The following is a 13,975-nucleotide window of genomic DNA, read 5'->3' as shown; positions in this document are numbered from 1 at the left end:
TGGTCGGAAGATGATGTGTTGGCAAAAGCCCAGGAAATATATGCAGGTGGGAAGAATGTTCAATTTACTTTAATGGAAGAATGACGCGCTCTCCGTGATCAACCTCGTTATGGCAGTCAAGTGGGAGGGAGTCAAGTGGGAGGAAATGTTGGCTCAGGAAGTAGTGGATCTAAGAGATCTCACGAGGACTCTGTAGGATCTAGTGCTCGTCCAATGGGTAGGGAGGCAGCTAAAAAAAAAGGAAAAAAGAAAAGCAAGGACGCTGGCTTGGAGGAGGTGGAAAAGGAGTGGGTTCAATTCAAAGAAATGAAGGTGCAAGAGATGGAACACTTTAAAGAGTACACCGAAAAAATGGAAAAGTACACCGCAGTGCAACAAGAGAAAAACAAATTGAAGAAAATGGACATGTACATAAAGTTAAGTTCCCAAGAGCATCTCGATGACAGAAAAAAAAATGTTGGAAAACTTGGAGCGTGAGCTGTTTGGAAATTAATTTCACTAATATTTGTTTGTATTCGGTCAAAATTGTCAGTGTTGTCTAGTCCCCCGTGTTTACTTTAATAATTGTCAGTGTTGTCTAGTCCTCAGTGATAGTCCCTAGTGTTGTCTAGTCCCCCGTGACTTATTTCACAAACTATTTACTTTAATAATTATGCATATTATTTGCCCATTACTAACTGTGTGCCCATTCTATGGTCTTCCTCACTATTTGCTTTAATAATTATGCATACTATTTGCCCCGTGACTTATTTCACAAACTTTAATTTCACATACTATTCTATGGTCTTCCTCACTGTGTGCCCATTACTAACTGTCCACCACACACTATTTGCCCATTAATAATTATACGTGACTTTAATTGTCAGTGTTGTCTAGTCCCCCGTGACTTATTTGCTTTAATAATTCACATATAATTTGTCATTAATAATTATCTCCACTATCTCCACCATCTCCACTATTTGTCAGTGTTGCTTTAAATAAACCATCACTGACTTTAACTATTATCTCCACTATCTCCACTATCTCCACTATTTGTCAGTGTTGCTTCACCATCTGTGACTTTAATAATTATACCATCCGTGACTTTAACTATTTGCTTATATATAGAGACTCATACATACTTCTAATATCACAAATCTCATTCATATCTACTACCAATATCACAAATTGCATTCAGATCTACTTCCAATATCTCAAATTGCATTCATATCTACTTCCAATATCACCAAAAACTCTCAATGGATCCTTTTGGTTTTGATATGGAAGCCTACTTCCAAAAACGTGATGCTGAAAACACTTATATCGTCAACCGATTTATTCAGCGTCGAAAAAAACTAGAGGAAGGTGGTGGATCAGGTAGTGGATCTCGTACAAGAAAATATTTAAATAGAGATCATGCAGCAGCTAACCAAAGACTCATTGACGAATACTTTGCCAATGATCCTACATATGACGATGCAATGTTTCGTCGTCGGTACCGGATGCAAAAACACGTTTTCCTTCGAATCGTTGGAGACCTTTCAAGTAGTGATAACTACTTCACCCAGCGAGTTGATGCCACCAACAAAGAAGGTATATCACCATTAGCAAAATGTACCACAACAATGCGAATGTTAGCATATGGTGTGGCAGCAGATGCGATCGATGAGTACATCAAAATAGGAAGTAGTACAACATTGGAGTGCTTACTTAGATTCTGCAAAGGAATCATTCGACTGTATGAGCAAGTGTACTTGAGAGCACCAACCTAAAATGACCTGCAAAGAATACTACATGTTAGTGAAATGCGGGGGTTCCCAGGGATGATCGGGAGTATTGACTGCATGCACTGGGAGTGGAAAAATTGTCCTAAAGCATGGGAAGGTCAATTTACCAGGGGGGATAAGGGAACCACCACAGTTATTCTTGAAGCAGTTGCATCTCATGATCTATGGATCTGGCATGCCTTTTTTGGATGTCCGGGAACATTGAACGATATAAACGTTCTAGACCGGTCACCAGTGTTTGATGATGTGGAACAGGGAAAGACTCCAAGGGTGAATTTCTTTGTGAATCAACGTCCCTATAATATGACATACTATCTAGCTGATGGTATCTACCCTTCTTATCCAACTTTCGTCAAATCAATTAGACTTCCTCAAAGTGAACCCGATAAGTTATTTGCAAAACATCAAGAGGGATGTCGGAAGGACATCGAACGTGCTTTTGGAGTGCTTCAAGCTCGATTTAAAATCATCTGTGAACCAGCTTGCTTGTGGGACATAACCGATTTGGGTATCATCATGAGGTCATGCATCATATTACATAATAAGATTGTTGAGGATGAACGAGATACATATGCTCAACGTTGGACCGATTTTGAGCAATCCGAGGGAAGTGGATCTAGTACACCGCAACCATACTCGACCGAGGTGTTACCCACTTTTGCAAATCATGTGCGTGCTAGATCCGAGTTGCGTGATCCAAATGTTCATCACGCATTGCAAGCAGATCTAGTGAAGCACATATGGACAAAGTTTGTAATGTTTCGTAATTGAAGATCATTTGTATCGTACTAAATAAATTACGTGTGTGTTGTGTGCTTGTTTGTTGTCTTGCATTTTAAGCTATTCGTGTGTCGCGTGCTTAGTTTGTTGTATTGCATTTTAAGTTAAGAAAATAAAAATAAATTATTTAAAAAAATATTGTTTTTAAAAAAAAATATTTGTATTATTTTAATTTAATTATAATCGATAATTATAATTTTATGTAATTATAAAAACAAAAATTAAATAAGAATAAGAAATAAAAAGTGGTGGGGTAGGGTGTTGAATGAAAACTATTGGAGTGGTAGAAATTGAATGGGTGTTGAATTAAGAGAGAGAAAATGATGTGGAGTGTTGGGAATTGAAAAAGTGTGTGTTGAAGGTTATTGAATTTTTTTTTCCATTGTACATGGTCTAAGTCACATGATTATAACTATAACTATAATGATATGTAAAACTAAATAACAAAATGTGATACTAGGTACGAGCATATAGTTTTCATTTGGTACGACAACAACGTTCAAAAGGTTTAAGAAGGGTGTCAGTGGTGACTAATAGGCATGGGATCTGACTAAGCATATATTATATTGTTAAGGTAGAATGCAGATTCTGATTTTAAATAGAGAAATCAGAACATATTCTAATTGTCTAGGCTTGTGCACAAGGTTTTGAGAAGGTCAAAGAGGAATTGCAGTGGAATTGGTCACACACACGGTTCATATATCATCATCATAGGTACAAATTGAAACTTCCTTCACATGACTGCACATTCTAGTCTAGCAGCACAATGGATGTCAGAAATAAAATACTACTAATCGGTCAATACAATAGTAGTATTTTTTTGTTCTCTGGTAGAGCAATACAAAGCATGTTACTTGGGTTAGAGCATTTTGATTGCCTTCACTTGCCATGTTCCACAACTTGTCAACACCTTTTATTTGAAGGCGTTTTATCCTCGCCCTTGGGTCTTCTCCAGCCTCCTTCGATTTTTGACTAAAATACTTATATCGTTTGGATTATATAATTTGAACAAAAAAAAATACAGTTTGGATTGTATAATTCAAAATATGTTTATATATAAACAACAATCAAACTTTCTTTCATTTCAAGAGTTGCGAATTTTGATTTTGAAAACAAGAATTTTGAGAGACGAAGTCTAATAAGAAGTCCCCACCACTAGAAGAATAGCTTTTTGCATCGGCCAAAAACCCACGCTAAAGGCGCAAAAATGAGATTACCTCTAGTTTAGAGTCGGTGTCGGGGTTGAGGTTAAAATGGTAGAAGCTAATCAGTCAAGCCGAGTTAAAGCCTGACTCAATTCCCAGTTCTCTTTTAAAGGGGTATTGTTCCTTGATATTTTTCTAATCTTTTAGCCAAATTTTAAAGTAACCCGATCAAGTAGTATGAAAATCGAATTTTCAATTGGTACACGGCGTGAACAACTAATGTTAACCTGAAACACAAGACACACTAGAACAGTGGATTATAATAGTTAAACTACTATTCTTTGTCACAAAACATTGAGTAAATGTTATATAACCATTATAAGTTTTTCCTTAAACATATTCGGACTTTATGCTAATACATTTCGGATTATGTAACCCAAATTAGTTTTTCCCATGATTTTTTTATTTCAAAAGAGGGTGTATAGCGGGGTGTTTGAATTTTACAATACGGAAAGAAAAAAAAAGCAATTCGAATTTTATAATCCAAATTGATTGAAAATGCATTTTCCACCAAAATAATAAGGGAAAACTTCATTTCACATTATAATATCCAAAAAAACCAAGAATATTTTTGGAATTTTGGAGGGCGAACGAGAAGAACAGAGAGTGAGAAAAGAAACAACCTTATTCGAATTTATTAATTTAAATGGGCTACAGCTTATATGGGCAACTTTTCCATAAAAAAAAACTATGGACTAAATTTGATAAAATAAAAAACTATTACTTTTCTCACCCTACGACCTTCTCTCAAACCCAGTTTTTTTTTTTTATTTATGAAAATGTCCATGAAATTTTTGGATTCTATAATCCGAAATGAGTTTTCTCCCTATTTTGGGGTTCAAAATTAAGTTTTTCATCAATTCCAATTTTATAATCCGAACACCCTAAAAAAATAGTGCGCGTTCCTTTTTTCCGGATTATAATATCCTTTTTTTTGAAGAAATACCGGATTATAATATCCTAACACCCCATAAACAGTAAACACCCTCTTGTGCCAAAAATTCAGAGGAAAACAGTTCATATTATATAATCCGAACTGTATCATCACAAATATCGACATTGTTTGTAATATAGATAGCCATTTTAAAGACTATATTAATCATTCTAACTTCATCCTTATATTTTAAGTCATTGTTAGTTTCCCAATGTATCTCAGTCGACAAATTAATGAAAATATGTATTACATTCTAGGTGTCTAGACTATTCTTATTTACAAACTTTGTTTATTAAAAGTAGCTAGAGGTGTAAATGTTGCTTACATATTAGTTACACCATTTAGTGTTTGTTTGGTTATGCGATGACGAGAATTGATTTTGATCGAATAGATTATTTTTTTTGAGGGATTGATTGAATAGATTTTGTAGGATTGAATTTGACTAAGAACGTTTAAATGCTTAAATTTATGTAGTAACTGATATTATTTATTATTACTGCAATTTTTATTTTACTTTATACTTTTTTCTCTTAATACATTTGATTTTTTACTTATATTTAAGACCAAAAGGAGTACCTTCATTAAAAAATTATAAATAAATGATGTGTATACCTAATGAAATGAATCCATACTAAACGCCATCAATTATAGGTAAGAGTTGAATCCTCTTAATTATATTTTTGAGTTTACGGAAAGAAGTCCTTGTAATTTGAAGTTTGATCGAGAGATATGTAGAGGATGAAAAAAAAAAAAAATTGTTTCACACATGAATCTTCTTTATTATTAGTTTATTTTGTGGTTCATTGTTAGAAAAGTTCTACACCACTATTGAATGTATGTATAAATTATTCTACGTTGTCAGTGTTTTAAATTAAAATGAATATTAAAACGTTAAAGGAGTCGATACAAATTTTCTACACCACATGAGAGTTGTACTATAACCTGCAAATTAAACTGTTTATCCAAGCAGGGTCTAAATGTAGCTGATACTCAGAGTTGGTTTTAGATTTGTAATGAGTGCATGGATTTTGTTCCTTGGTACAAGCTTTAAGCAATCTGCATGTGTTTTCCTTGGTAGAATGGTTTTAGCATGAAGAAGATGTTTGCTTATGTTTTGCTGCAAATCAAATGTGCATTTTCCATGGCAACAAGATATTGCCACTCCAAATATTGACATGTGAAATATCGCCATTCTTAGAAAACTTGGCTTGATTGAGAATGTGTTTAGTCATGTTTTCTTAGAAATATCCTTCTCTTTATAAATTTATGATGACAAGTTGTTTTGTACATACAAAACCTGATCTATTTCCCTCCTTCTTTCTTGCTTGCAGAATAATTTGAGATTTTTTTATTAAATCGTTAGCTTTTCTTTTGGTTCAACATGTGTTCCTCTGCAGAAACATCACAAGGAAGGGTAGACAACATCCATACATGTAAATCTAGAACCTTTAGGGTTCTCTAGCATGATCTTCAATGCTAGTTTAAATAACTACTGTGAAGAAGTTGTATCTTGATGATCTAAAGCCATTAAATGCGATAATCAATCCAATTTCCAAACTATGTTCAGCAAAAGCATTGATTAATATCCTTTACTGAAACTATCTAGCTGCATTTTGATAATTGGAAAATATAAAAAAACTTAAACTATGAAACATTTGTACAGTAGCTTGGAGTGAGCTTTGTCGAAATAAAGAGGAAGGGGGCTTGTCTGTTAAGGATCCCTTGCTCGTTAATCAAGCTGCTCTTTTGCTCCTTTGTTGGAAGTTTCTTACTTCAGACGAGCAGTGGGCTCAAATGTGTAGGAAAAGGTTCCTGAGAAAGGGAGTCCCCATTCTGCATGACATGACTTCTTCTATCTGGTCAGGCATAAAAAGATATATTTCAGTCATCCTTCAAAACTCTAAGTGGACCATTGGTGATGGTACCATGATCTCTTTCTGGAAAGATAGGTGGCTTGGTGACCCTTTGGTGGACTCTTTAGCCATTCCAGGGTGAGGCTATGCCTATGATGAGCCTGATTCATAGAGTGATATCGGAAGTTCACCTCAGTTGTGCCATTATTTAAGGCCCCGGATCTGCTTCCATGCAGGATTTTAGAGTCACGCATTTGTTCAAAATCAAAACTACTAGCAGAGATGGTTGAACTGCAAGCACTTTACTCAACATATTGATTTTAGATGCTCCCACATTTTTAGAGAGGGCAATGCTGCTGCAGATGCTATGGCATCCAATTGACAGAATCTGCAGTCCTTTGCTTCTCAATGGTGGCAAGTGCATCCTAGTTTTCTTGAACCTTTTTTGTTTAGGGATAGTCAAGGGCTTCCTTTCTTTAGAACTCATTATGTGTAAATAGGTTCAGGCCCTAATCTTGGTTTTTTCTATTTCATATGCTTATGTGTAAATATGTGTAAATACTTTATGTCACAAGTCCTAGTATGGATGCTCCAAACTCCAAAGACTGAAGCGATCTGGTCGACAATATAAGCTACCAACACATCAAAATCATTGTGCTTAAGAAGGCTTACATGGCAAGTGCCTTATCAGTCTGTCTATTTTCTTTAACTGTCAAAAAAGAATCAGTCTATTTTCTTGAAGAGCATAGATATATGCATGTCTAAATTCATAATCTGCTTTGAGATTTGGTTGTTTCATTAATTTCATGCATTTTTTTCAAAATGTTTTTAATTTACACCAACCCTTTATTGTGTTAATTTGCCTCTCACGACTTATCTAAATTCATAATCTGCTTTGAGATTTGGTTGTTTAATTAATTTCATGCATTTTTTTCAAAATGTTTTTAATTTACACCAACCCTTTATTGTGTTAATTTGCCTCTCACGACTTATGGAACCCAAGGGACGGCTTCTACGGATTAATGGAAAAACAAAGGATGAGTATAGAGTTTTAGAGACCATGTATCACTATCACTATAGAATTGTAGTATTGTATTGTATTGTATTGTATTGTTGTTTACATTTTACATATCTGCTTTATATAGAATATACAAGAGATATGAACTTTGAATTCTGTCCTAATGGCATTCCCCATCAGGTACAAACTTAATTGCCTTTCCTATTCCTCACATCAATGCTTGACCCGTTACAGATTTGATTTTCCTTCCTATAATCATTCATCTCATGAATGCTTGACTTTATATCCTTAATAATGAGGTTTACGGAAGATTGGAGACAGTTCTTTTGACAATGCAGATAAACCACCTCTGATCCTAAGGTACTGCTTATGCAATTGTCTGTATCAAATCATTATCAGGATCCAGTGATTGGAGAACTTTGCTAACTGAATGTGTTTTTTTCTTGTTTATTCTGCTTTTGATGTGGCCAGTACATTAATATGTGTGAGGTAAAAGTGAATCTTATTGATTAACAACATAGGTACAAGGCATATATGTAGCTAAATGCTTAGTTAGTTGCTAACAAACTAGCTTACTTGTGCAACAAGTAAGTTCTTAACTAACCCTTAACTAACTAACTATGTGCAACTTTTAGCATATGCCTAACAATATGGTTAATTGAACTGGCTATGCATGCATGCTTTGGGAGCAAGATAATTTAAAATGGTTTGAAGTTTATCTTTTTGTTCTTTTCCTTTCTCAAACAGGATGTGGCTTTTGTTATTGATGGCTGTGCTCTTGAGATTGCACATAAGCACTACTGCGAAGCTTTTACTGAGCTGACGATATTGTCAAGGATTGCTAAATGATGTTGTATGACACCATCACAAAATCACAGGTTTGTTGTACAACCTTAGCGGCATGTAACTGTGATTTTTGAATACGTAATCCTTTTCTAGTCATTCTTTCCCCCGTTTTCAAACTCCTAGCATCCTGGCTTGAACTGTTAGCTTAAATTACTAATTGAAATTTCATATTCATTGCTGTGTTTTGTACCATTTATGGTTATGACATCCTTATTACAACGTTATTATATTGACAAATAGTGTCGGGTTTCTTTTTCCTGTGTAAAGTCTCCCACCTTGTAGAATACAAAATACTTGCATTTTGTGTTGTTTCCGATTCGTGCCCATGGCCTAATGAAGCGATTGTGGGTTCATGGTCCACTGGGCGTGTTTTTTTAAATACAGCTTTCATAGCTTGGTTTGTTGGAGCACCCATTTAGTAAGCGGGAGGTCTTGAGATCAACTCTCAATGAAAGCAAAATTTATTATTTTAGCCGACCCTACTTAGTGGGATAAGGCTTGGTTGTTATTGTGTTGCTTCTGATTCAATTTACCAGAAAAATTATGCTGGTTTGCTTTGCCACTGTTTGTCACAGCTTTGCAGATCTTAAAATCGCATGACTATAGAACATTAGAAATTGGTTATGATGGGAATGATGTATGGATGATAAAACAAGCTGACATAGGTGTTGGCATTAGTGGTATAGAAGGATTGCAGGCAGCAAGGGAAGCTTCTTATAGTATTGGAAGTAAGCATTTTTATATCTTTTGCTTGTACAATCATGATGTATTTACAAGTCCTTGTATACATTTTCTCAATCCTCTTTTTCTTCTTTTTCTTAGATGAATCTTGAGGTGCAACAGTAAGATTGTATTTTTATACCAGTTTCTAACAGAATGTTGCTATACAAGAATTGCATTTCAATTTCTTCTTTATTTTGTTTAAATTTTGGCTTTAAGCCGTCTCTGGACTAGCCTTTTCAATTCTGTTAGCTTGATGGCTTATAATGTTTTGTACACTAGTGTTCCTGTTCTAATCAGTGTGCTTGACAAAGATCTGAGTGAAAAATCCCTGATGGAACATCCACAATTTTAAATGCTACTAATTCTTCTCAATTTTAGATAGTTATTATTTGAATACAAGTGACAAAATTCTTGCATTTTGGTTTGGTACCTTTTTTTATAAAAGAACTGTCAAAGTTTATTTTGCCTGAACCTTTTCAACAAACCATAGTAGTAAATATTTGTTTAATTTGCACATCTTAACTAATTCATTGGTACTCATTAAATTGACTACATTTTAGAACAGGCTTCTAAATCCTAGTGCATTTGCTGGATGATTTGGGTGATCTCTCTTCTATATGAGTGTTATAGTGAGAATAATTTATGTAAAGACCTTCATAATGACCGATTATCGATCATCATTAGTAATAAAAGTTACCACGAATCCAAGATAACGACTTCATAGAATTCTTACCATCATAACCTAACTGAATCCCAGTTATTTGATTTCAGAAAGTTTTTATGCCGGATATTGTTTGTAATTTGTAGGCAATAGTTGTGTTTCTAATAAGCATACGCCTATGTTGACGCGTTTACAATATTACAACATCTAGTAATTTGGGATAATTTGGTTGTTTTCTATGCTATCAACTGGATCTTCAGTGCTCTTCTTTCATCAGGGATGCATAATTGCATATGATTATGTTTCGGCTGTGTCTACAACCGTCGTGTAAGTGCCTTTGCATTTTTTTTTTTTTTTTTTTTTTATCTTAGATGTGTAGTTCCTTGCTTTTTTGACGTTTTTAATTTTAAGATGAATAGCTATTGAGGGTGGTCCGGGGCACAAATTTTAGGTAGCCTTGTGATATGGGTGACAGTTACTTGCGGTAACATACTTTTTTTTTTTGGTAGGACGCAAGTAAGACTACCTACATCCCCCTTCTCACTGCCAATTAGTAGGAGCCTACTGCACCACAAAATCTTATAGAACACCAAATACCTGTCATATCCCTAGTATCCTCTCCTGCATTGCAGGATAAGATTTCACATTATGCTGAAATCTTGTCCCATAAACATAGTATAGGTATTATCTAATGTGGACATGGTATATTAATAGACCATTGGTGGTGACATTGATCATTGCACATGTCAATGTCACTTTGTTCTCCACTTTTTCTTTTTGCTGAAATTTGTATACATTGCATCAGGCATCAGCTATATTTTGATAGAAAATATAATTTCCATACAGCTCACAGTTGCAGCCTGGATGGTCCAATTCTTGCCATCAAGTACTTCTGATGTACATATAGTCGAAGCAAAACCAGTACACTTCAGCCGGTTGAACAGCTGGGAGGCCGATTGTTATTGCTGTCCAGTTACCCAATAAACAAAGACAAGTGAATTTATAGCAAGTGAATCTCCAATATAGGTTTTGATCTGGTAAATATACATGTAATTTTTTCGGAAGTCGATCCAGCCCTATCTATCTACCATAGATCCTAACCATTAGACTAATAATGCCTGTTAAAAATAAAAAAAATAAACTCACTCTCTATTTCAAAACAGAATGTGTACTTCATCGTTTCTGTCAAACGACCACTAGACACCATCGCTGTGAACCTCCACAACATCCACCTGAGCCATATGTCTGAGTTGACTCCTGATCTGTTTGAGTTATTAGCAGTAAATTAACAGACTTCAATTTTATTCGTCACTTTCCAGATTGGTTTAGCAATCTAATGATTTGCTATAGGCATTTTACATAGTTTGTATTTGTACTCATAGATTGAATGTGTTAGAATATCTCATACACTCCTCGATTTTGCTTATGAAAAAACAACTCATTAGACCCGCAAGTTAAACACAGTATTAAACCATGAAGGAGTTCTAATCATAAAATTCATGATTTACCATGAAAATTAACATAAGTGACCACTACAGTAATTTACTAATAATTATATACTAAACACAATATTTTTTTTTTGAACAAGTACTAAACACAATATTAAACTTGTAAAATCACATTTAATGAACTTACTAAAAAATAATTGATCTTAACAAGTACAAATTGCATGCTGAAGTACTGGCTATACTAGCCGGCCTAAGTCTATGTACCATTATCCATTGAAAACTGGGGTTATGCTACAATTATAGAATTGAAGAGTAATTGAGTTGAGGTCTTTAAAAGAATAAGAAGTTAATGTTATGCATGGCTGATAGCAACAATATTAAATCCAAGAAAATGACATCTAAATCCGCATGACAGCACTTTTATTCTCTGGTAGCTTTTAAAACACGGTAATTCTTACCATTTGAAAGCTATGGTAGGAATGAAACAACTTTTTAATTGGTAAATATAATATGACTCTCTATGACTCAAACAACCCTGTCAGAACTCAACCACAACATGAATAAAAACTTTAGCATTGATTGAAAATGAAATGCATAAAAGTGAATGAGCACGGGGAATGTATATGAATAGCATTTCGCATCCAGAAATGTATATGCATGTATCAAAATATTGGTCTTGATGACAAAGAAATGATGTACCCATTCACATGTGTCGGTAGTTTCATTCACTTAGGTAACAAGAGTATGGGATGCTTGTCCCACAAAAGTTGTTGTTTAATTCATCTTCTAAAAACGAATTTGAAAAATTATGACACAAAGGTAAAAGGTCAGAGAGATAGGGGACCTCAAAAGCCCTAAAATAGGTCAATTTTAGTATGGGTTGCTCCCCCATTCCCAAACCATTAGGTGTGAGTTTATGGTAGTTACTACCACCTAGCTAACTCAATAGTACCATAGTAGTGTAGTACCTCACCTAACCAACAAATTAACCCCACCAAAAACTTATTCCATACACTTCTTCTTTATGGGTCATTCCCTTCACTGCCTTAGCTGTCTTTCAGATAAGTTTGCTTCCTAGGAAACAAATATTACGCTATCAAAGAATGGTACGTTATCTGACTTTTGATCTGTATGATTTAATGTCCACTTTCTTTTAATTAAGGAGTCCTGGATCCCAGCACGCTTATGTATCCCCTAACCATTTTGGATCTAAATCCAATTAGATAGGTATTAATTTCTAAATATTGAAACACATATATTGGTTTTACCTTTTACATCTAGATACAAAAATGTATTCACATCGTGACAAATCGAAATTTGAATCCCGGCTGAGAGAAGTATCAACCTTTAGTATTTCAAACACCTAAAATATGATTTTCTCTAGCGAAAGAACTCATGAGAAACAGTATATAATGTATAATGACTAAACAAATATTGCATGGTCATTATGAAATGATAATGCTAGATTGATCAATTATCAGAAGCCAATTTGATTATTGAAAGCTTTTATTGTTTTCATGATCTTAACTGAAAGCTAAAATGAAACAAATGAAACCATCTTAGTTACATAATTAACAATGTCACATACACAAGGTCATTTGATAAAAAAAATAATAATATCATTTCACATGGACATGTGGGGAAGGGACCTTGTGTAGTACATATGATTAATGCCTGCAAAGTTTCTCATGAGAACATAGAGCCTTAAAAATAGAGTAATGATATTTTAACATCCATTTGATGACAACCTTGTTTTTCTCAATTCTTATTGGTCAAAAACAATGAAGAGAGAAAAAGGAAGAGAGAGGATAACAACATCATGTGAGTATGAGAGAGAAAGTTGTCCAAAAGTTGTCAAAAAGTGGTTGTCAAAATATCATTTCTCAAATAAATAACTGAGCATTAGCACATCTATTGGTACAGTATTCTTGCCACACGGGCATGCCTATTCTAACAAAGTTTCTCTAATATATATAATTATATTTTTCCAATTTTATTAGATGTTTAGGATGTTTATGTTAAAGAAATTTGTCAAAATTTATTTGACCAAGAAATCTACAAGATCACCAAACAAGTTGTACATGATGAAATGAAATGACTTCATTAAATATAAACAAACACCTTGTAGAGTGGTACCGATCGAATTTGTTTCACAGATGGGGTGGACCCAACATTATGCTTAGCTAGTTTTCTTCTAGCTAATGACCAAACTATAAGATCAAAATTTGTGTCCTTAATTTCATTTTTCAATTACGTACTGCCCAATTAATATTTGGGTGCCTGTCTCGTGCATTTCAGCTGAAGAGAACATTACATTTCATATATTAATATCCGTTGTGTAACAATAACAAACTTTTCTTTGAACAAAGTCATGAAAAATATACATTGACAATAGGAGTTTTTTTTATTTATCTTATTTTTTTTCTCTCATAAAAACGTCGATTATTTTAAAAAATATAAAATAAACCTTGATATAATTGGAATAAAAAAAAAAACTTGTAATAAGTTTGTTATCAAATGGCACCAATATTGCATGGTTGCCATGTGCAAAGATATGCCTTGGACTAACACAAGTCACACGTAAGGACCTTCCCACGTAATAAGAACAAGATAAATCTAAGCTAACAAACAAAACAGCCCCAAAATATATCCAACAACAAAAAAAATTAATTAACAAAACTTTAACACGATTCGTTACTCTTTAGTCATTAGTCCATTCCTTTTCCACCCAAAAATCAAGA

The 13,975-nt window shown here is 34.1% G+C and overlaps 1 protein-coding gene and 1 long non-coding RNA gene across 2 annotated transcripts; both read left to right on the top strand.

Moving 5' to 3' along the window:
* The first annotated feature begins 1,238 nt into the window (after positions 1 to 1,238).
* On the top strand, positions 1,239 to 2,537 carry LOC146931635 (uncharacterized). Its single transcript, XM_085707675.1, has 3 exons — positions 1,239 to 1,717; positions 1,877 to 2,036; positions 2,178 to 2,537. Exons 1-3 carry the CDS (start codon positions 1,239 to 1,241, stop codon positions 2,535 to 2,537), a joined length of 999 nt encoding a protein of 332 aa, XP_085563801.1.
* A 4,911-nt stretch (positions 2,538 to 7,448) lies between these two features.
* Positions 7,449 to 11,183, top strand: LOC146931634 (uncharacterized). The gene is made up of 4 exons (XR_015006773.1): positions 7,449 to 7,916; positions 8,304 to 9,130; positions 9,933 to 10,113; positions 10,633 to 11,183. It is a non-coding gene; the product is annotated as an uncharacterized LOC146931634 (long non-coding RNA).
* The last annotated feature ends 2,792 nt before the right edge of the window (positions 11,184 to 13,975 follow it).

The sequence above is a fragment of the Medicago sativa genome, chromosome 4 (genome assembly GCF_051527215.1).
Source record: "Medicago sativa cultivar Bolivia chromosome 4, Bolivia_mono, whole genome shotgun sequence".
Taxonomy (NCBI): domain Eukaryota; kingdom Viridiplantae; phylum Streptophyta; class Magnoliopsida; order Fabales; family Fabaceae; genus Medicago; species Medicago sativa.
Note: the sequence above shows the minus strand (reverse complement) of the source record. Positions and strands in the feature narration are given on the sequence as shown.